This window comes from Aythya fuligula, chromosome 1 (genome assembly GCF_009819795.1).
Source record: "Aythya fuligula isolate bAytFul2 chromosome 1, bAytFul2.pri, whole genome shotgun sequence".
NCBI lineage: Eukaryota > Metazoa > Chordata > Aves > Anseriformes > Anatidae > Aythya > Aythya fuligula.
In genome coordinates, this window is record NC_045559.1 from 108858270 (window position 1) to 108882636 (window position 24367).

Below are 24367 nucleotides of genomic sequence, written 5' to 3' on the forward strand. Positions count from 1 at the left end.
GTGATGTTCTGTTGGGGTTCAGCCATCAGGTTTAGATGAGAATGCTGTGTCACCACTCTGCAACAGTAGGACTACAGTATGGAATAGTATCCCAATCCTCTAATCCCAACAATAATTTTGGACCATCTGAGTATGGGCTCTTTTAATCTGCCTTTTTATTACATATTCTGTTCAAAATTCTGAAGACAAAAATATCATTCCCCCCAGTAACAGCTAGAAAAACAGCATCAGAATAAGTTACAAAGCCATCAGATTCAGTCTACTGTGTCTTAATTCCTCATTAATCTCAAAGTAATCAATTGAGAGAAGGCTTAGACTAATGATATAAGTAGACATAGTCAAAATTAATGGATGTATCTTTATAGTCATAACGTAGCATATTGTGGACAGATGGAAATATTAGTCAGTTTAAAAGAAATGGAGTTCAGCAAAATAGCATGACCATTCTTCTTTAACAACTCCGTGTTGTCAGATAGCATGAGTAAAAATGCCCTAGCCATATGGTTATCACAAAATACCAGTCTGTCATCACACTGACAGTCAGCACAGATTGGTCTGAATAAAAGTAGTAACATTGTTTGCTGAGGAAATGCATTCATTTCTGAAGGTCATTTGCTTTCTCCTCCAAATTTGTGTTGCCTGGGCTGTTCTGGGAAAAATTTATTTTCCTTCCTGGAAAAAGAGTAAGCACTTGTTTTTCATGCAATTCAATAAAAGTAACTCCCGTTAGTGCTGTGATGTATCACAGACTTGTCTCATAGACCTATTTGGTACTCCCTCTCAAACAGCCTCAAAACTTTAATGGATTAAGATATTTACAGTCCATCACAAAGAAGTAAATTCCGTGTCTCTACTGAAGCTTAGAACTTGATGCTGAGTAGCATACACCTGGCTGTTGTTCATATCCCATGTCCCTGGCACTGACAGCTGGAGGTACTGTTGTTCTTTTTTGATTTCTGTGGATACATTTTCTTTATATTGGCACTGGACTGCACCTGCTGTGTAGAACCTACCTGTTAAGGCCCTTTCAAAGTGAAAGCAAGGTCTTCTAAGCAAAGACTAGCAAACATGAGCTCCATATTCATAGAAATGGCAGTGATGTTCTCTGCCTCAAACAGTTCTATTCTCCTGAGAGATCTCCTCACAATGTAAGTGCTCCTTTCTAAAGGCATTGGTGAACTCCACATTTTTTCTTGGTGGGAGTTGGCTGTGGCAGCCATGGGCTGTGGACAATAACCCCAACATGGGCAGTTGCTTCTGTCAGTCTTGAGAAAGTGTGAAAGCTCTGAACTGCCCTGTCTTGCATGGTGACAGAGGGAACACATTATAGCATGAGCTCAGCTTGGGGAAAGATTTTTCAGAGAAGAAAGTAATTTGGGTTGAATCCTATGTGCTATTCTCATGATGTTTTAGAAATAAAGAAAAGAGAGCTTGCACCACCCCGGCTGCGTAGATATTCAACAATGGACAGCCATGTGTCCTATTACCTGTCAGTGAGATGAGGAACTGAAGCAAATAGGGCTTTAGGAGTTGCTTGTACAAAGGTCATGCTTCTGATACACTCATGAAGGTCTCTTAAGCATTTGGAAAGATCCATTTGATTCGGGCAGTAATATAGAAGTACACTGGAAATTTCTGTCAGAGGTATTGATAGAAACTGCCTTACATGAAAATAAGAGTACTTGGATGTCATTACTGTCCTGTAAAATTCACTTTGGTGGTTAAAAAAAGCAATTCTTGCTGATATATATATATATATGCATATTTAAATTGGTTTCCAGCCTGGCTGTAAGGAAAAAAAAATCTCCATGAAGAAAATATTACTTGTCGTCACAAACTTCTTGCCTGTTGAGATCTCTTTTTCAGCACATTTTACCTAACCAAGTATCTAAGTAAAAAATTCATTTTGTTAAAGATAAGATGTAGTAACCATCGAAAGCTTAGTTATATTTGGAGTATGAATATACAGTATGGTACAGGAATTCTACGTTGACTACGTCTCCTTACTTGGAGGAAATATCGTTACTTCTACAATGAACCTGGTAGTTCTTACAAACTTATAGTTACCTTATACAAATAAAGTTACTGCTAAGTGTATTGGTAAGTATATTTACTAAGTACCTGCCATGAATCTGAACTGGGATTTCCCTGGGAGTAGAATATGAGGATACATACCATTTTGAGCTTTAACTCTTTCAGCAGTAGCTCCATTTGATTCACGCAGCAAGGAGATTTAGCATACTTATTCTCAGTGCTCTCACAAAAATATAACTCTTGGTCAAGTACTGCCAGTGTGACCCTGAAGTCTTAATTATTAAATTGTTTTATACTGTTCCTTGCAGAGATGACATTTGCTCATTAATTTCTCTGCATTCCTTTTTTTTCAACGCACATCTCACAAAAGGAATAACAATTTTATTTATACTTCTTATCTTGATTTACAGGTTGCTTACATAGATTATAGGCTTGTCTCTATTCAGGACATTCAAATTTATCATTGAGGTACAGCAAATAGCTACAAGTGTGTGGTTGTTGGCTGTCCTGTAAATGGTCCTATTTGTCACAGTGGTTGGACTGAGCTGGAGGGATGTAACCTCTGAAAGCTCCATGTCCTCCATTGCAAAACATGGCAGCAGAACATAACTACGTATTTCTACCTGCTCTGAATGAACGTGGCAATACCAGTAATACTGGTATTAATTACCAATAATACTGGCTGTTAAATGAGATGTTTGTGTTAGAAAAATAGGAAGGAGGATTTGTGAACATATGTGAAGAAAGGAATTCCAGCTTCAAATTTATTTTAATTCTACATGTGTTTTTCCAGGACTTTACAGGCACAGGAGGCTTGAAAATTATATTCACGTGAAGCGTGTGTATATTTTTCCACAGTGACCAGTATTTTCTGCACTCTTTATTCTCTGTGCATTCACCTGAGCAATATGGTCAGGGATGAAGTCACTACCTCTTGCTTACTGGTCAATATCAAACATTTATCTTCAAACTATTTTCTTTCTGTGACATCTATGTTTACTCTTCCATAAATTCATTGTTTATTTTAGCTTGTGGAAATGTCTCTTTCTTTTCAGTTTCCTTGGCTTTGGGTGATTTTTCTTCAGCAACCAAGGTGGAGATAGGGACCCTGGTGACTCCCAAGGAAAAAGGTATTTTATGCTAGGTTATGCAAAAGAGCAAACGTAGGGCTGTCTACAAGTATTCTTTCTTGTTTTTTTTTTTTGTCTTCCTTTCCCATCATAAAAGATGCATCACTGCACATTAAACCCTGAGGCTGGAAAGACTGACATTTTCAGAGTTAGCAGCTCTGTTTTTAAGTTTTATTCCATCCTCCGCCTCCTGCCCTCACTCCTGGAGATGAAGGGAATTGTATCAGGATAACCAGGAAGAGGAAACAAGAGTGGTCAAACGCCTTCCAATAGGGCAGTGAAGGAGCTGGCCTCAGGACTCATACTTTAATTGTATGTAATATATACCACGTATTTAATATATACCATTCTGGAATTGTAATATCTCTCTGCTGCTTCCTTAGCGGATTTACTTTCTCATACATCAGATGAAATATTGCATTTGTTGAACTTACCTGTGACTGTGTGAGCGGCTGGCTGAGGTTATAAAAGCTGCTTACCTCCAGTTAGTAAAGAGCATTTGCAACCATTCTAAGAATACCTTGGCTATTCTGAATATATTGTGGCTATAGAACAAACAAATCTGAATGTCCCTTTTAAAATTTCATCAAAGGCACAGGTCTTAGAAGGCGCTAGTTTTCTCACAGTCCATGACTGCCATCCACAGGATGAAATGCACATTTTTGTGCACTCAGTTTCTTTAATACTGTGGTCAGAAGGTAGTACTTGTTTTAAGAGAGAAAGCTGAAAGGAAATTAAATTCCTCCATCTGCTTTTGATAATCGTATAATTTACATTGCAACCAAATGGAAAATCCTCTCTCTCACCTAACCTTACTCTTTCTGCTAGAACTGTCTGACAGGCAAAACCATATTTTAGAACTTCAAACAGCTGATATAGAATTTTTAACATCTTATGGAAGGTTAATGGGAGAATTATACTAGATTTTTTAGAAATTTACTATTTTACATAAATTCAGAAATATATAATATTTATAGAAATATACTAGCTGTTGAGGACAGCTGACCTCAACTGACCTAAGGGATCACAGAATTGTAGGGGTTGGAAGGGAGCTCAAGAGACCATCGAGTCCAAACCCCCTGCCAAAGCAGGTTCCCTAGCGTAGGTTGCCCAGGTAGGTGTCCAGACAGGCCTTGAATATCTCCAGAGAAGGAGACTCCACAACCTCCCTGGGCAGCCTGTTCCAGTGCTCCGTCACCCTCACCATGAAGAAGTTCTTTCGCATGTTGGTGCGGAACTTCCTGTACTCCATTTTATGGCCATTGCAAAAATGTCCCAAGCCATATGGCATAATGTAAAATAGCAGTAAAAGCTGGGGGATATTTGGCATTATGGTGCTTGTCTTTGCAAGTATGTATTACTTACATAGAAGCCCAGCTTTCCTGGGAAGAAGCTAAACATCTCCTGCCAATGGGAAGTAGTGAATGAATTTCTTATTGTCCCTTGCTTCTGCCAACAGCTTTTGCTATAACTGTTAAACTGTCTTTATCTCAACCCAATGGGTTTTCTCTCTTTTACCCTTCCAGTTCTCTTCCCCATCCCACTGAGGGTAGAGTGAATGAGTGGCTGTGTGGGATTTAGCCACCCACTGGGGTCAAACCGCAATGGAAATATGCAAGTGGAATGAAATGTGCTTATTAGAAGGTAACTGTGGGAGTGTGGCCATGGGGGTCGAAAAGTCCCATGGTTGGTGGTATCATTGGATTCTTAAGGATGAGACCTTCTTAAGGAATGCAAAGAGTTTAGAAGGAACAGAGAAGGGTGATTCAGGAGACACCTTGCTTTCTCAGACTGCTTGTTCTCCAGCCGTTAAGACATTAAAGTTGATGGGTGTTTGCTGTTGCCAGGCAAAGTTGTAGACCAATGAATAGTTAGTGGAAAAGTACTGCTGTAGGGTGAATGGTATAAGCAAAGAATGGTATAAGAAAAGATGGTCTCCCACATCTGGTCCACCAGGTCTGGTCCACCAGCATTTTTCCAGCAGGACCAAGATTCGACAAAGCAGTCAACCATTCCTTGAGCTTGGAACATGCTGAAATGGTCCCTGGCTTAACAAGAACTAGTTCCCAGACTGTCTCTAAAAATCATTGCTTAGGACTACAATCAGAGTTTCCTTTCTGTTATGTGGACATCCAGAGAGATTCATCCTCCCTTTTCAGTTCAGTTCAGTGCTACCCAGTCTTATGATTTTCAGTACTCAATAGCAAACCCCCAACTCTCATATTTTGAGAGGGATTGCACTCCCCTTGCGTAATATGGGAATCCCATTTTTCTGTCTCAAGGGTGAATGGTGTAAGGCACTTATAAATCATTGCAGATTGTCCTTGTTGTCAATTGCCATGTAAATTAAGGCCATGCAAGTACCTTCTAGTGTTTTCTCTTCCCTTTCATTTGTTGTCTGGTTACTCCTAAATATTACATATTGAGTGAAATATCCTAAAAAACAAACAAACAAACAAACAAACAAACAAAAAAACATTTCTTTTTAATTTTAATGATTTTTTTCCCCCCAAGTCTGCCAGTAGCTGACACAGTAGAAAGATATGCTTTTCTCTTTTGTTCTCATGAAGTTAGAGGCAGTGCCAATTTAAACTCTGACTGAGGCTCTGCAACGATGCAAGTCTGTCTTACTACTTCAAATTCAGTGATGCTACCTGAGTTTCCATTAATTAACTTTCAAGGATTCAACCAATTTAAAGCTTTTGGACAATTACAATTATTTGAAAACATTCCTACAGGTTTATTTTCTTCATTTATATTTGTTTGCTCTCTCCATCCCATGTTGTAGAACTCGAGGCTGGGAATGACAAGGTCGAGTCCCTTTGGGTTAGGATCGGCAGGGACAACAAGGCTAGTGTCCTGGTCGGGGTCTGCTATAGACCACCGAACCAGGATGAGGAGACAGATGAGGAGTTCTACAGGCAGCTGACAGAAGTTGCGAAATCGTCAGCTCTTGTACTCGTGGGGGACATCAACTTCCCTGACATATCCTGGAAGCACAACACAGCCCTGAGAAAGCAGTCTAGGAGGTTTCTGGAGAGCGTGGAAGATAGCTTCCTGACGCAGCTGGTTAGTGAACTGGTTAGCGGGGTGGTGCCCCGCTAGACCTTCTCTTCACAAACAGAGAAGGACTGGTGGAGGATGTGATTGTCGGGAGCTGTCTTGGGCAGAGTGACCACGAAATGGTGGAGTTCACTATTCTTGGTGAGGCCAGGAAGGGGACCAGTAAAACCGCTGTATTGGACTTTCAGAGGGCTGACTTTGAGCTGCTCAGGACACTAGTTGGTGGAGTCCCTTGGGAGGCGGTTCTGAAGGGCAGAGGGGTCCAGGAAGGCTGGGCGCTCTTCAAGAGGGAAATCTTAATGGCGCAGGAAAGGTCTGTTCCCACGTGCCCAAAGACGAGCTGGCGGGGAAAAAGACCAGCCTGGCTGAACAGAGAATTGTGGCTTGATCTTAGGAGGAAAAAGAGGGTTTATAATCTTTGGAAAAGTGGGCAGGCCACTAGGGAGGACTATAAGGATGTAGCGAGGCTGTGCAGGGACAAAATTAGGAAGGCCAAAGCTCATCTGGAGCTCAATCTGGCTACTGCCGTTAAAGATAACAAAAAACGTTTCTATAAATACATCAACACAAAAAGGAGGACTAAGGAGAATCTCCATCCTTTACTGGATGCGGGGGGAAACTTAGTGACAAGAGATGAGGAAAAGGCGGAGCTGCTCAATGCCTTCTTTGCCTCAGTCTTTAGCGGCAATACCGCTTGTTCTCTGGATACCCAGTACCCTGAGCTGGAGGAAGGGGATGGGGAGCAGGATGTGGCCCTCACCATCCACGAAGAACTGGTTGGTGACCTGCTACGGCACTTGGATGTGCACAAGTCGATGGGGCCGGATGGGATCCACCCAAGGGTACTGAGTGAACTGGCAGAAGAGCTGGCCAAGCCACTATCCATCATTTATCAGCAGTCCTGGCTATCGGGGGAGGTCCCAGTTGACTGGCGGCTAGCAAACATGATGCCCATCTACAAGAAGGGCCAGAGGGCAGACCCGGGAAACTACAGGCCTGTCAGTTTGACCTCAGTGCCAGGGAAGCTCATGGAGCAGATCCTCTTGACAGTCATCATGCAGCACTTGCAGGGCAAGCAGGCGATCAGGCCCAGTCAGCATGGGTTTATGAAAGGCAGGTCCTGCTTGACGAACCTGATCTCCTTCTATGACAAAGTGACGCGCTGGGTGGACGAGGGAAAGGCTGTGGTGTGGTCTACCTTGACTTCAGCAAGGCTTTTGACACTGTTTCCCACAGCATTCTCCTCAAGAAACTGGCTGCTCTTGGCTTGGACTGGCGCACGCTTCGTTGGGTTAGAAACTGGCTGGATAGCCGGGCTCAAAGAGTCGTGGTGAATGGAGCCAAGTCCATTGGAGGCCAGTCACTAGTGGCATCCCCCAGGGCTCGGTGCTGGGGCCGGTCCTCTTTAATATCTTCATCGATGATCTGGACGAGGGCATTGAGTGCACCCTCAGTAAGTTTGCAGATGACACCAAGCTATGCGCGTGTGTCGATCTGCTCGAGGGTAGGAAAGCTCTGCAGGAGGATCTGGATAGGCTGCACCGATGGGCTGAGGTCAACTGCATGAAGTTTAACAAGGCAAAGTGCCGGGTCCTGCACCTGGGGTGCAATAACCCCAAGCAGAGCTACAGGCTGGGAGATGAGTGGTTGGAGAGCTGCCAGGCAGAGAAGGACCTGGGAGTGATGGTGGATAGTCGGCTGAATATGAGCCAGCAGTGTGCTCAGGTGGCCAAGAAGGCCAATGGCATCCTGGCTTGTATCAGAAACAGTGTGACCAGCAGGGCTAGGGAGGTGATTGTCCCCCTGTACTCTGGTGTACTCTGGGCTCTGTTGAGGCCGCACCTTGAGTACTGTGTTCAGTTTTGGGCCCCTCACTACAAGAAGGACATCGAGGTGCTTGAGCGGGTCCAGAGAAGGGCAACGAAGCTGGTGAGGGGCCTGGAGAACAAGTCCTACGAGGAGCAGCTGAGGGAGCTGGGCTTGTTCAGCCTGGAGAAGAGGAGGCTCAGGGGCGACCTTATTGCTCTTTACAGATACCTTAAAGGAGGCTGTAGTGAGGTGGGGGTTGGTCTATTCTCCCACGTGCCTGGTGACAGGACGAGGGGGAATGGGCTAAAGTTGCGCCAGGGGAGTTTTAGGTTAGATGTTAGGAAGAACTTCTTTACTGAAAGGGTTGTGAGGCATTGGAACAGGCTGCCCATGGAAGTGGTGGAGTCACCATCCCTGGAAGTCTTCAAAAGACGTTTAGATGTAGAGCTTAGGGATATGGTTTAGTGGGGATTGTTAGCGTTAGGTAGAGGTTGGACTTGATGATCTTGAGGTCTCTTCCAACCTAGAAATTCTGTGATTCTGTGATTCTGTGATTCAAAGCAGTCAGGACTGGTTTGCTTCTCTCTTCTCTGGAAATTTGCACTAGGAGCCATTGTTAGAATCAGAATCCTGATCTAAGAGCATGATGAAAAATGTTGCACTCCAAGTTGGAACTTGTAGAGGAAAATGTTCCTGTATATGTAAGAATTGTACTCAAACAGCAGATTACACTTTTTCTTACACCTTAACGGATGCTTACACCTTTTACCTTTAAACCTGAGAAGCAACAGGTAGTTTCTATGTTTCCCTTGGGGATAGTGTACTCTTCTGTATTTTGCTTCTGTACAAACAGTTCAAAATTTTGAAGTCATGTTGTCAGTCATACACCCAAACAACCTTGCATGGCATTACATGCTCCCCTCCAGACAGATCAAGCCCTGAATGCAAGATCAGACAAGTAAATAATGCCAACATGTAAAACTATGTAATTTGTAAATACTTTACTTTTGGGCAGGTTTTTTGGCACTTCCACAGAATCATCACAAAATCAACTAGGTTGGAAGAGATCTCCAAGATCACCGAGTCTAGCCTCTGGCCTAACACTAGAAAGTCCTCCACTAAACCATGTCACTAAGCTCTATTTAAAAGTCTTTTAAATTTTGTGGGGCTTAACCCCACTGCAGTGAGAAGAAAGTCTTCTGATGTGAACTGAAATTATACCTCTATGTCACAATGTCTTTTTTTTCAGGAGGGGAAATGGAGTGGAAAATTCCTTGTGGACACCTGCAGGAGTTGCAAAATAGTAATAAAATTCAGGTGAAGGAAAAGTTCCTTCTGTGTCGTTGTTGTTTTTGTTTTCTTTTCCATACAGTCTTAAACTGAAGGTCCCATTTTCTGCCCCCTGGCAGAGTGTAAGCATGCTGGAACGCTTCACATTACATAGATCATATTTGTCTGAAATGATAATATCATACCTATAGTCTGCTGCAGGCTGAAAAGTAGCCTATGCCTCAGGTACTGTTTTCTGCCTTTGCTTTTGTTACTACATCCTTGTAAGTCTTCAAAAGGGAAATGAAGTTATCCTATTCAGAGAAAACACCATCCACAAGAAACTTTGGCTGTTTTCAGGGCCTGAATTCTCACTGAAACCAAAGGCGGATATAGAATCATAGATTATCCCAAGTTGGAATGGTCCCCTAAGGATCATTGAGTCCAACTCCTGGCACCACACAGGTCTACCCAAAAATTCTATTAGTGATAAGGAGCAATTGAGCTTAAAAGACTGAAGCCAGGTAGATGAGCCTATTCCACAAGGTGTCTTGGCTCCACCCTTGTGAAGTGAAACCTGCCAGGTGTGGATCATTTGACCTTTGCTATATAGGAAGCTTGAGGAGCTGTGGGGAAGTGCCTTCCTGGTGGGGAGTTTGAGGCTCAGGTTATCTAGGGTGCTTTTCTGCTGTTCTGGTGAAGTGGGCTCAGTGTTCCCTGGTGGGCTGCTTTTTCTTTGTGTTTTCTCCCATCTCTGTGAAATAGTTTTAGTGACTCTATGAGCTAGCTACATAGATGGTGCGTAGAAGTTCAGGAGCTGGCAGGTAAGTGTTCCTGGGTTCTACAGTTCTATAATGTTGAGGAGTTTGAGTATTTCTTTCACCTTGTCTGTTTTCAGTGAAATTTCTTACATAGATTCTAAGCTCCCTTCCCAGCCCAACACCCCACCCCTTCCCCCTGCAACCCTCCCCCCCCCCCCCCCCCCCCCAAAAAAAAAAAAAAAAAAAAAAAAAAAGAACCTCAAAGCTGAAGCCTGACTTTGAAGAGCGTTCTTAATTCTGATATATGGAGTAATAATTTTTGTCAAGAAGATGGTTGATATTAATAAAGAAGGGGGAGATGTGGGGGTGTGGCCATTACTGTGGAAGTTGCTATGTGTTTGCTGGTTGCCAGGCAAAGCTGTTTGACCAATGAAAAGTTTTTCTGAAAAGGACTCCCATGGGAGGAAGGGTATAAGAGGGGAGCCTGTCCTCAAGATGGAAAGGCAACATGATGTAATGAAGTTATGTCATCAATAAAGAAGTAGAAACAAGGGATGAATAGGGACAGGCTAGCAGAACAGGAAGCAGGAGAGGGAACAGGGACATTAATTGCCTTATGAAGATAGGTTCAGCCAGATCAGCAAACTGCTCAAAGAAGCTTGTATAGGAAGTCAATGGAAATAGGCACACCAGAGCTGGAAAGAAGCTCAAGCAGAGAGAAGTGGAGCCGTGCACACAACTGCTGCCCCTCACTGGTAAGCACTTGCGCATTATGGGGAATCATATGTCCTTAGAAACAAAGACTGCCCTGGTAACCTTACAGCTTATTCTCCTTATCAGACAGTTAATGATTCTGAAACATGGGACCAAATTGAGGTCAATGTGTGGGACTCTGCAACTAAAACAACAAGTTTGTGGTGGGATTGCTTGGCACCTGGCGAGCAGTCTCTGAGGCCTTAAGGAGCCATGTGGGGCCACAATCAGGAAAGTGTAGTGGGGGAACTACGGGCTCATTTTTACTGATACTTCTGCTACACCATCACCTGGATCTGTTTCCCTTCGATCCGGGAGGAATGGGATACATAGGGCCCAAAGGCTGAGTTGCTTAACAACTTAAAGTGAGACATGTTGTTCCCACGACTAGCCCTGGAATTCTCCGGTGTTTGTAATCAATAAAAGGAATGGAAAATGTAGACTGTTATATAATCTGAGATAAATTAATGAAGTCATGGAAGATGTGGGAGCACTTCTACTGGGATTACGAACTCCAACTATGCTCCTCCAGTCATGGATGTTAATAGTAATAGACTTAAAGGATTGTTTGTTAAACACTTGCCTTTTAAAACTTTGCTATGTTTAAGTTTCAATCAATACCGTTTTCTGATTGTACATATGTATAGGCATACTCGGGTGGGTTTAGTATGTAAAAGCAATGTTCTGTATATTTAGAAAGTTTGATGTTCGTGTGTGCATGTTGGTAGAGTACAGACTCCCTGTGCACCCAGTGCTGTTTATTTGCCTTTTATAAATATTACTAAATTCAGATTGAGTTGTGTCTTCATTTATAAAAGGAAGACATAGTACATGTCCCTTAGGCTGTCTTATTTACTGAAATTCCTTTGGCTTCCTTTCACATGCTCATTAGCCTATCTTATCTGCTAAAATTCTTCTAGCCTCCTCTCATAAGCACCAGGTCCAGTAATGCTTCTCTTCTGGTTGGTTTGTGTAATACTTGGACCAGGAAGTCATCCTCAGCTCACTACAGAAGCCTCCTGGATTGCTTGTTGTGTAGCTTTCCCAGCAGATGTCTGGGTGGTTTAAGTCCCCCACCAGGATGAGAGCTTGTAACCATGATGCTTCTTGTAGCTGAAGCAGTCCCCTCTGACTATCTCTTCAGAAATGTTTGTATCTCTCAGTTGCAGTGTTCCAGTTGTATGATTCATTCCACTGCATTTCCATGATGGCAATTAAATCACTTTTCTAATTGCACCAAAGCCGCCTCCTGCTTGTTTCTTGTGCTGTGTGCATTGGTGTAGAGGCATTTCAGTTGCACTGCATTACCATTTTAGGTATTTTGCTGTTGATTCCTAAAGAGTTGGTGTTCCCTAGTTCTTCTCTTTCAGAAGTATATCTGCTTTCCCAATGAATGTAGTTTAAAGCTCTGTTTAGTAGTCCAGATAGCTCACTGCCTAGAGCGCTCTTGCCCTACCTGGTGAGGGGTGCTCAATCCAGCATCAGCATGCCTGGTCTCTTGAACCTTCCATTATTAGTTAACCTTCTGTGCTTTCAGCTGAAAATAAGGTGGCTGGGATGAAATTGCATAAGTGCAATTGAACATACATGTAGAAATACATTTATTAGGGCTGGTCCAAGAATCCACTATCCTGACAGTATGATTATTTGCTGAAACTGCAGGAATGGTAATTTCAAATTTGATGGATTATTAAGCAAGGATGATCTAGGAAAGGATTAAGGAATAATCACTATTGGTCCCACAACTTAGTTTTACAGAGTGGTATTTCAGAATATCCTCTCGGCAAAGCGTGGCCCAGAAATATATGCGGAAATACATATTTTTTTTATTTGTCAGACTGCTGGTTGCCATTGCACAGGTCAATGCTTAAATAATGCATCATTTTGCAGGTTATTCTCCCTGCTTCATTTCTCACAGAGTAAGTTCTGGTATCATGGGAGTTCTTTGTTTATGCTATTAATCTCTATTAGGTTCACTGCTGAAAATGGAGGATGATGTTGGACTGTGGAGAAAATATCTCAACAGTTTTTTTCTGCTCTTCAGATATCTTTCAGACTTTTTTTTCTTGAACAATTTGTATGAAGATCTTATTAGACTAGCAGCTATTCATATCTGATTTTTTCCTCTCCCAGCACCCTCTGCATTCTCTGATATCCAAATCTGTGAGAAACTCTGTTTAGAACTATTGAGTTCTCAGTGTGTTGACATCAGTATGTATTAGGCTGACTGAAATGTGTCCTTTTCTCTTCATTTTCATATGCCTGTCATTATTGACAGTCTCATACTTATCTTGGAGCTGATAGAGTTTGAGAGCTCTTTTTATATATTTGCACAATACTCACTAAAATGGGATCTTGGCTCACATAAAGATTAAGAAAGCTGCAGTAATAGGTGATGGTTAACACTAATAAAACAACCAGTCCCAGAAACACATACCTCTTCTAGGATCATAGGGAAATACTATGAGAAAGGGAAATACGACTCTTCACTGGTTCAAGATTTAAATTACAGATGCTTTAAGATGCTCAGATTTATTAAGCTCTATGCGAAGAATGTATAGGGGCTAAGAGAACAGCATAGTATCTGTTGTATCATCAGTAGACAATAAAATGGCTTGCTATCATCTTAACATACAGAACATAACCACTGAGAGTTCAGTCAACCCTGAGTTGCTGAATGAGCCATGTTTATTGCCTGATCAAATATTGATATGATGAGAGGTCATGTTCTTTTCTGAAATCCCATTAATAACCTGTGTACCATGTGTGCTGGGGGAAGAACTCCAGTGTTATTTTTAACATGGCCATTTAAGAAATTCTTGGCTAAGGCATCCACAAATAATACATGTCTCAGCCCAGCCTAAAAACATCAAATTCACTCTGAGCTGCTCATCTTGACTAAAAGCAGATTGGGAATGGTGGAGGATACAGATGTATTTTTAGGACAGGTAGGATGGCTCACTGTGTTATGGAACAGATGATGACTTTCAGAAGGTCTTACTTGGGAGTTAATCTTCAGCTTTAACCTTCCCAAACTTGGCAGGGGACATAAGCCCATTGACCAGTTTCCAGAGCAAGGACAGGGACTGCTGGGGGAAGTTCTAAGGCTACAGCAGATTATCCTCTTCGTTTGCAGGGTTTAAGGCTGAGTAAATAAAAAAAAAAAAAAAAAAGCCTGTTAGGCTAAGGACAGATTTATTTACTCCATAGGAATGAAGGAGCATGATGCATTATGAGAATGTTTAATGGGATAATTGAGAAACTTCTCAAATTTTTATAACATAATATGCCAACCTTTGCTCAAACTTTGGCAATAACAACTTGAATGCAGCAGTTCTGATGGCTCCTTATCTTGCTAGTTCCTATCATGGTCCAAAAGTGTTATTTTTAATTATTTTTAATATTTCCTTTTAATTTAAAAGACTACATCCAGAGTCTTGGAAAAGGGGGACGGGGGGGAAGCATTTACTTTTGTGCCAAAGATGCACTTATGTCTGGGATATATTTTTTATAGTTGGTAAAGGTATTTTACCAGTCTAATCTCTGTCATTAGCAGAGACGTAGAGAAGGCTTTGAGTATCCTGAAAGAATAGATCATCTCTAAGAATATTAGGTTAAATTTCTTTGAGATCCATCATTTAGATATCTATACACCTAACATGAGCTTTATTTTTGTATAAACCTAAATTTCTGTTCATTCTGTTCAGTAACACTAAAGCCTATATCTTTCATGAGTCTGTTACATCACTGTTATTAATATTATCTATCCATCTGGACATCTTAGTAAATATAGTGAGTTATTTGTATGAAACCTCATTTCTATGAACGCAGGTGAAGCTGACATTGAAGATCATCAGGCTATTCAAGCTAACTTGTGTGTTAGCTTGAGTACTATGTTTGTAATAAAAATTACTAGTCAAGGGGAAGCAGCAGACTATAGCATTCATTAGTGCACTTTATTTCTACTGCCATTACTTTTCCAGAAAGAATTTGTGGGGCAACTTAGGGGGGAGGGCGTTATGAAATGCTGTAAACTTCACTAAATTTGTAATGAATGTGCAAATACATATTTGGCAACCTTTGGCTTTTCAGCTAGTTAGCAAGCGTTTATCTCAGCGGGTATTATATTCTCTGTTTTGTATGAAAAATGTAAGCAGTTGTTTGTGAATTGTATCACCTCTTGTGAACTGTATGTTGGTAATAATCTTTGGAGTAGAGATTATAAGGAAATGTACTTTATTGAAGTGTAGCTCCATCATCACCACATTCCTGCAGAGTACCTGAAATAACATTCCTGTTTTCACTGCAGTGATAGATGAGCAGTTTTTGTCTTCCAGTTGTTCATCAGTTAAAGTGCCACACTTCCCAAACTCTAGTGGGGGGAAAAAAAGAAAAGGCATCCTCAGTGCATACAGATTGTGATGGAATTAAAACTTCTCAAAGCAGCTAAAGAGATTGTTGGTTCTTATAATGCATTCTCTAATCAAATGACATCTAAGAATGTCATTCAGCTGACATCTTCTGCAGGTCACATAGGAGGAGACTATGTAATTTAGTAGCATCAAATGCTTTCAAAGAGTCTAAACACCAGATAGCCACGTCAGTCTCTTCAAAAAACAAAGATATTTTAGCTGTAGCATTTAAATGGTATTCAATAACTGACTCAGGAAATTGTACCAGATTTTCTACAGAAAGTGATGGACAATAGTTTGCTGCTCTGTGACAGGAGCTGCAGGTGTGTTCTATGATGGGCAATGCCTGTATATGTTTTTTTCATTGACTGTTTACTCTACCTACCTTTTTAGAACAATTTCTGTGTGTCATCTCTTGCTTACCTTTGGAAGACTGTCCCAAAACCAAATGTATACACTTCTCAAAAACTGTTAATTTTAGTATATGTGTATTCACAGAAAATTTACATCTATTTGCTTACACCTATCTATTTATATGGATGAAAGACTATTTTCCCTGCAGCAGTCACAAGCTGATCAAAGTCAGTATTTGTTATGTAGTTGGCAAGAGCCTAGTGATCTTGCTATCAAAGAAGGGGAAGATTTGAAGTTAGATGGGATAATTCTGGGGGAAGGAGAAAAGGAAGGGGAGGAGTTAAATAGTGTCACTTAAGTGACAGGAATGCAAAGTAATGTCCTTTCCCAGTCTGATCTAAGTTATACTCCCATTATTGTTACTGACTATACATGTTAAACCTTCTCTTCCAATGACTGTCATTTAAAAAAAAAAAAAAGACAATATAACCTATCGTTTTCTGTATTTACATTGTGGAACCAGTGATGGGAGTAGATTGACTTTAGAAGAAAAACCATTCCTTATGCTTTTCAAAATGAAGTTAATTACAGTGGGGTTAAAAGGAGAAAAAAAATATTATTGTATCTTATGCCTTTAGCTATTAACTTAGCAACAATCAACTTTCCAATATAAAGGTATCTGTGTTAATTCTTCAGTTTTACTTCACTTTGTAATGACTTGGTGTTCTAGTGGTTACTGCAGTAATTAAAACAGACATGTTTTATATTTGAAACAGGAATGTTTTCTTAATGCAGTTAATGAAAAATCTTTCTAATGACCTCTGAATGTGTTACCATGGGGTATACTTATATAGAGAAAGCACAACCAAAAAATTTCAACTGTATTTACTGTATTTTCAACTGTATTAAGGTAAGCCTTAGTGGATAAGCTGTCCATCACTTAGACCCCTTAAAACTATCACTGATACATTGTTCTTGTGAGTGTTTTTCACACTGCCCTGGGCCTGCACAGGGTTGAGCTGGGTTTCTCCAGCACACTGTGGCCTAATGCCCATTGTCTGGTCTGGCTGAGCTTCAGCTCTCTGAGTGCCCTTGGGGAAGTGGCTGACAGCCCCAAGCCACCCCTACAGGACACACAGCCCCAGGGGTACAGGGGAGGGCTGCAGGGCAAGGGGGCGGGGAGCAGGCAGTGAAAAGGAAATCCACCACCAGTATCAGTCTCCTTGTGGGAAGACTCTGAGGCTGTTGACACCTTGCATCCCTCTGCTATTAAAGTAAACTCTCACTATTAGCCCTAGGAGCCAGAGGAAAGCATAATGCATTAGAGGCATAGAAAACTAGTAAGTCCTCCTGTGTAACAGCTTTAAGGGTATTACCTACAATTAGGTTTTTCTGTAGGTTAAACTGTGAGTGTGACTATTTTGCTTCATTTTCATTCGTGTAAGATTTTATTTTGCTAACAATAAATCCTTTGCTTTGTGTATAAGGTGTAATCTCTTCCCCCATAAAAAGATTTTTAACAATGTATGCCACCATTCATACTGAAGATATATGCAGAGCTATAAGTGAAAAAGATTAACACATCTATTAAGTCACAGCAAATTCTGAGGTCAAATCAAGACATAGCTAATGACTTGCACAATAAGAGATGAAAATAGGGAGATGAGTGTAAATGAAATTTTTGAAGAATTTACACAAGCTTGTAGAACCTACAGCTGTATCATCAGATTTCATTTGCCTTCATTGTGAGAAAAAATAAACCCTAATTTAAAATAAGGCTGAAGCAATAAAAGAGTAATAAAAAGACACAAGTAGATAAACATGTTAGAAATACAGTTTATAAACTGATGTCTATTTTTCCTCTTACTGTGCTTCAGATTAAAACATCTGTTGTTAATGATATCCTTAGCATCTAAAATACCAAGGACACTTTGCAGGCAACTTGTGGCTATTTGGCTATCTGTGCTTCTTCTTCAAATGTTAAGAGAAATGAGTGGAAGTTTATTTACTACTTAATTCCAGCCTGTATGACTATAATCTCTTGGTAGTAAGAAAATGAGATTAGAATATTTCCTTACAAAGTATTTGTTGTTCTCCTTTTGGCTTCCAATTACAGTCCAATGTGAAGACATCCAAATGGAAAGAAAGATGGAAAAAATAGGGTGGAATTTGCTGATTTGTTAGCCTCATAACTAATTTGGAAGATTGATCATATTAGAATTGAGCTGTGGATGAGAGGAGCAGGCTGGAAGGTGACTATATAAAATAATAAAAATATATAAATATAAAAATTGTGGGAAATGCACAAAGTTGAATTTTGGACTTTGTTATTACTATGCAAAACTTGTCCTAATTAGTGTAAGATTAGGTCTTTTTCCTGCATGTGTGAGAAGCTTAGGTGATGCCAGTAAGGAGTAAACAAACCTAAAGAGACCCTCTTCATTGGATTTCCTACATGAAGCAACAGTTATCCAACAGGAAGTTACAGTTTTCAGTTTCCATAGTTCTCAAAAAACAAAAAAAAAAAAAGAAAAGAGATGAGCAAAGTGGAAACCAGGAATAGACAGATGAAATCAGAGTACAACTGGATTCACTTCTTTTTATTTGAGAAATGCTCCCTAGAAATGATTTTTTCATGCAGAAATATAATTTTGCTCTTCTTTAAGAAAAAAAAAAAGTAGGGGCTATTGTTTTGCAAACAGATTATGTTCTTGTAATTAATACTCTTTCCTGAAACTTATGTGCCTGGATCAGAGTATCAGGGACCACAGTTTCTTTCCCCAGGATAGCTCTCATTCTGTTGTGCCCAGGAATAATGATCTAGGTAGAAGTCTCCTCTATCATATTCAGCTTTGTTTCTTATCTACTGCTATTGATAAGTTGGGCTGGACTTTGATAAAAATCATGAAGAGAATACTACATTTAATTGAGCATGACAATGCCAACCATGTAGGAGGTGTTACCATCTAGGAAAGCCTTTGGGGATTTTTCTGGGTTTTATAATGAAGTTTTTGTGTAGCTATATCTTTCAATATTAGAAACATTGAGTGACTGTAATCTGTTGTAACCCCCACCCATATTTGAGGTTGATATAAAAGAAATAGTTATGCACACAGTGCTAAAGCAGAACCTAAGATGCTTGTCTCATCTTAATATGTAGTACTACAGGTGAGAATTGATGCTGAAAAAAGTGTATCTATTTTCTGAATAAGGGCTACCTTTTACCCATTTGACCATCTTTCTTTATCTGAGAGACTTCCGTAAATTGTTTGAGGGAATTTTTATGTTACTTCCTTTCCAGAGATTTGAGTAGAAAATGAATCTTGCAAATGCACATGCAAGACTGAAAGCTTCGTACCCAGGAAGTTCATGCAGCTGTCTGGAATGCATTACTTTTCCTAGTCCTCCTTATGATAAGGCAATCATTTTACCAAGAAGCAGAAATGTTCACACATAGTATGTATGATCATCAGTTCCCAAGTGAATGAAAGAGTAAATAATTTTGGCAATTACTCAGAAAGAAAAAAAAAAAACACAAATGTAATGCTTAAAGCATAATTGGAACAATTTCTGGTAACTGAAGTGTTTTTTTTAAAAAGTCTGTTTTGCAGTGGTTCTCTAAAATTTCATAGCAACTGTAACACTAACAATAAAACAGCAGCAACAGAGCCCTGGAGCAGAAGTCAAGGCTGACACTTTCAGAAACATAATTTATTGTTAAATGCTTCAATTTTTTTTTTTGTACCTCAACCTGAAATCTATTGTTTCTGTTAGAGTTGCATAGATTCAATATAGTCAAAAAAGAAGACAAAATATAAAATAAATCATTTAAACATCCCCTAAAAGCCATACACACTTAATGTATAGCTGCCTAGCCACTGGTGATAAACTATATCCAGAACACAGCTTACTGTGGGAATATTTCTGTACATCTTACATGGTCTGAGCTCTTAGGTTTAGATACTAAGTGCAATATTAGGAACAGCGATAAAGATGCTGTTGTCAGTGTTGCACCCTTAAACCATGGTTTGACACGCGTTCTTCAGTTCCATACCACCGAGGATGAAAATGAGATTGGTGAAGAGCAGCACTGCCCTCCGGTGGCCAGATGAATTCTTCGCAGAGGTAAGACAGATTTTCCTTCAACTCTTGGAATAGTTTATAGGTTTATTTGAAAAGCAGTGCCTAGAATTGAACTGTGAACAAAATCATGTGCATGTGACTCCAACTTTCAGGTCAGGGTTTGTATATTTATATTTAGAGAAATATATACAATATTTCTATGCAAGACAAGAAATCACTGCAAAGAAAAGTGGAATAAAATTGTTATTAGTGGACAGTATAGTGGTGGTGAAGGTTTTGCTTCATGTTTAATTCTCATGAGTTTTCAAGCATTTAATTAGGATTTTCCCATAACCTGTTTAGAATAAAACAGCCAAATTTTTGAGATCCTAATCTTTTAGTCACTAAACAAAGCACAGTAGACACCAGATCAGGTGTCTAAAAATATTCCTGTTGATGCTGGTCAGAAAGAAGCATGTGAATAAAATGTGTACAGTTTAACTTTGTATGTACAACTATGTTTACATGATAAGAACTCTTTCCAGTGGTTTAAATTGTTATATTTAGTATCAGTTATCTAGGCTTAGCTCTGTAAACAACTTGTTGTTAACAACATTAATAGACATGTTTATCATGCTCCTGTTTTTAACTGTGGCCTTCTAACAATGTTGGAAAACTTACCTCCATATGATAAATAAACTTTATAATACTGTATTTTCCTTGGTTCACTAGTTTATTTTTATCATAAACATCATCATGCCTGGTAAAAACAAATAGATTTGGAGCTTCCATGAAACATTTCTATGGCCATTTTTCAGAGCTGGATTCTGTAGAATATTGGATTCTTTCTACCAAAAGATACCCAGCTAGTACTGAAACTAGTCTGTCATCTCTAGAAATAGTTATGATGGAATTAAAATAAAAATTTAAGTACCACCTTATTGTAAACTGGTTTTTCAGATAGTGATATGCCACAAGCATGTATTTCTTCCCCCATATGTGTCTGGTGTAATTTTGATTCTATATTGCCTCCACCAAGCAATGATGTCTTATGTGAAGAGAGAATACATGTATTATGCCAGATTCCACTCAGTGATTAAGACTAGCAGGGCTGACTCTATGCATGCTAATGTCAGTGATTTCTCAGACCAGATTTGTCCCTGGTTCCTATCCTGAAAAATGTCAACTACAGAACAGGCTTAATGCTGCAGTTGTTCCAAGTGGACATTTGAATTCTTCCTGCTTACAAAAAAAAAAAAAGGCAAAAAAAAAAAAGCTGTTTTCCAGACTGCTCACATCTCCCTTAATAAAATATAACATGTTAATGCTGACATCTTTAGAAACCATGTCAAGAAGAAGTTACTCAACTCCTCTTTATATTTCAAGAAGACTGGTTAACCTAATCCTTTCTACCTGTGTTAAATACCACCTCACCAACTAATCAGATCATAGAAAATGAGAGAAGGCTAAGGTTACATAGTACATCTGCACCCAGCACAAGATCAATATATTTTGTTCTTGAAGTCTCTTTCAACATACCTTAAAACTGTTGTTGTAGTGCCCTGGTATCCTTAAAAACAAAAAAAAAAAAAACAACTGCAGAAAGAAAAATTCAGGCTAGACATTTAAGCTCATTGCTTTCTGCCCCACCAATATGATGAATGCATTATTTGCTTTATCTTCACAGCAGCATTTCATATTTGTAGCAGTTTGTGGTCCCCCAACCTCGTGTTTGAGAGGTCCGTCTAGATTTCACTGTAGTTTGCAATTTTGAGACCCCAGGTTCTCATGATGATTTTTAATTGGATTATTTTACATCAGTCAACATACATTTGTTGTACAGTTGTCAAAACAGAGACCTTAACAATGCCAAAAAGAGCGAGAGGTATGCTTTGCTTGTCATATAATCACAGACTTTCTGACTGTAATCTGCTAAAATCCCTAGACCCTGTAGTACAACAAAGCTAGTTGTCCTTCATTCTGTAGTTACATCCCGAGTTGTTTCTGCTTACATGTCATCCTTATGACACCCTTCCATGGGAATTTTTCCAGTTACCAGACCATTGATGTTAGCCTTCTGAGAATGAATTTTCAAATGCTTTCTTTCCATCATGTTGCAACATGTTTATAATGCAATTATTACTCTTATTTGTTTGCAAATGTTGCAACATTTTTATTATGAGGAATTTTCATATAAAGCAGGATCAGAAGTCTAAGTCAAAATATCTGGCAGACTATATAACCTTTTCTATCCTAAGGGGAATTAGATTGTTTTGAGTTACATGTTCTGTAAAACTCTGTTCTAACCTGTCTGTTTTCCTAAAATCTCTACTTCATTTAGGATGCATATAACTACTTGAAGTACTCTTTCCATTGTTTCTTGGGTATTTTTTCTGTGAATTAAACTGAACCTACACCTGGAGTTCTGGTTTCCAGACATCTTTTCTTCCTTATTTATAAAATTTTATATACATGCTTTTCTGCAGTCATTTAGTACTTTTAGTACTTGTTCTCAGGCTCTTAAAAAGTCATGTAAAGAATTCTAAGATACTCTTACAGGTTTTTTTTTTTTTTTAAAGTACATTAAAAAGTTCCTCAGATCCAGTTAGTTGAAAACATTTGATTCATCTAAATTGTTCTCTAACCTGTTTTTTTCTTTTTTCTCCTATACTTCAGGCTAAGGTTTTGACCTTCTCTTATTAATATTTGTACACCATAAACATGACTGAAATTTCTGATAAAAGATTAATAATTACTCACTTGCTCCTTTATTGGCACATTATCCTTTCAAATGTATTTTTCAAGTTTTTATGCCATTTCTACCTTTTGTATAATCTCCCTGGCTCAACAGAAATCCCCTGGAGAGAGGATCTTTTAGCTCCCCTCTTCACTTAGAGACTGACTGGACTTTACTGGGCCCATGTCAGCAGAAGGATGGATGGCTTTCCCAACTGTGACGTGAACACCCATTTCTTGTCCATACATATGCCATCTGTTTTACGTTAAGAAAAAATAAACACATTGCATTTTATCTTAATTTTTGAGTGGATCTTTCGATCTGCCATTATCATATCATATTGTTTGCTGGTACCTTAGTTTTCTTGACAGAATTCCACCTTCCCCAACCATCTTCTTAAATAATATAAAGCTATACTTAAAGTCCATTACAGCATCCTTTTTCCTAGCACGTTCTCTGTTAAAATTTACACGTGCATGCTGGCTGCATGTTACAGACAGGATAATTAAAGTACGACAAAAAATGCTTAGATTTAAGTGTTCCCATGTTTAATGAATCAAAGCTCAAATTATGAGTAAAGTTAAATTTTCTCTTTATCATTTTCCAGCTGCTGTGGCAATGTTTTCCTCAACAACAATTTGTGTGGTATTCATGAATATGCATGATATTTTAAACATATTTGTAATTTGAACACAGGCTTATCCCATCTAAAGACTTCTTAAAGCAGGGGACTAAATTTCACTGATTTTTTAGGGAGACTGATCAATTGGAATAATGTAGAGACTTAACTTCTTAAATAGTGACTTAAAAGTTTAAAAATAATCTGACACTTTCATAAGTGAAGTAACTGAACAATATAAAGTACAGTTTGTTAGAAAATTGTTGTTTCACTTTTTTAAAATGTATATATTCAAGAGTCTGGGTGTGTTTGGATATAAATTTAAAATATTTTAGAAGGCTAGGATAATCACAATAAATACTAGTATACAAAAAAAATAAAATGAACCTGAAGCCACAATTTCAGGAAAGAACATTATTCAGCAAAATTGCAGAAGACTAATACAGCCTGGGGAGGATTGTGAAATGAATTATCCTTAGCTTCACTTTCCCTTATGGCCTGATTCCAAAGCAAAGCGCTTTCCTTTTATTCATTATAAATATCTTTCCTGTCATTTTCTGGTTTATTTTACTTTAGGGACATGATCAGCTTTTATCTGCTTTTAAAGATCCATTTCTGATGGAAAGTAATGGCATTTTGAAACTTTTTGCCTTCACTTCACTTTAGACTTGTTGTGCAATGAAATGAGTCTTTTTTTTCCTTCTTAGTTTGCAGATGGTGAAAGCCGATGTATCACCCTTCCTTGATGTTTCCCACTGGGCACCAAGAAATGAAAAGACAAAAAGCCAGGTCTGAATGAGATCAATGGAGACAAATTTAGCAATGTTGTTTTTCCTCAACTTTTTATTTAGCTAGAATTTCATATTTCCTTCACGAAGTATGAAAGACAGAATCACTCCAATGACATGTTACAGGAATTTCTGAACTACCAAAGGCTAAAATCTTCTGTTACAGTGGATGGAGGGCACACTCTGCAATTACTTTAGTCACTTTGCATACTGTGATGTCTACATTCAAAGGAGCAATGAATTATTCAGAGTGCTTGCACGGTTTCCAGCCCTGGATTCCCTTCTGTAGTCCATTGAGGAGACATAGCTGTACAAAGTACTGCACTTAAGTAATCTAAGCTCCAGCACTGCTACTGCTTATTTTATTGCTGGCTGAATAGGGAGACCTCGTCAGACAGTTTGTTGGTGTGGATCAATCACTGATGCTTGGACACCAGGTACTGATTTTGTCTCTATGACAAGGTTAATCTTCGTTGCTAGGTAGATGAATATTGCTTTTGGTATTTAGGCCTCTTTGTGTCATGTTTTTCGGGTATCTGGTACAAAGAAACTCTGGAAATATAAAGTAGAAAGCTC

The 24367-nt window shown here is 39.3% G+C and overlaps 1 protein-coding gene across 1 annotated transcript in view; it reads left to right on the plus strand.

Annotated features, from left to right (window-relative positions):
* The first annotated feature begins 2626 nt into the window (after positions 1-2626).
* Positions 2627-24367, plus strand: part of TMPRSS15 (transmembrane serine protease 15) — a 93862-nt gene continuing 72121 nt past the window's right edge. Inside the window, exons 1-3 of the mRNA XM_032195767.1 lie at positions 2627-2693; positions 3090-3164; positions 24172-24228. Coding sequence (XP_032051658.1) covers positions 2627-2693; positions 3090-3164; positions 24172-24228 — 199 coding nt within the window. The remainder of the gene's footprint in view (positions 2694-3089; positions 3165-24171; positions 24229-24367) is intronic.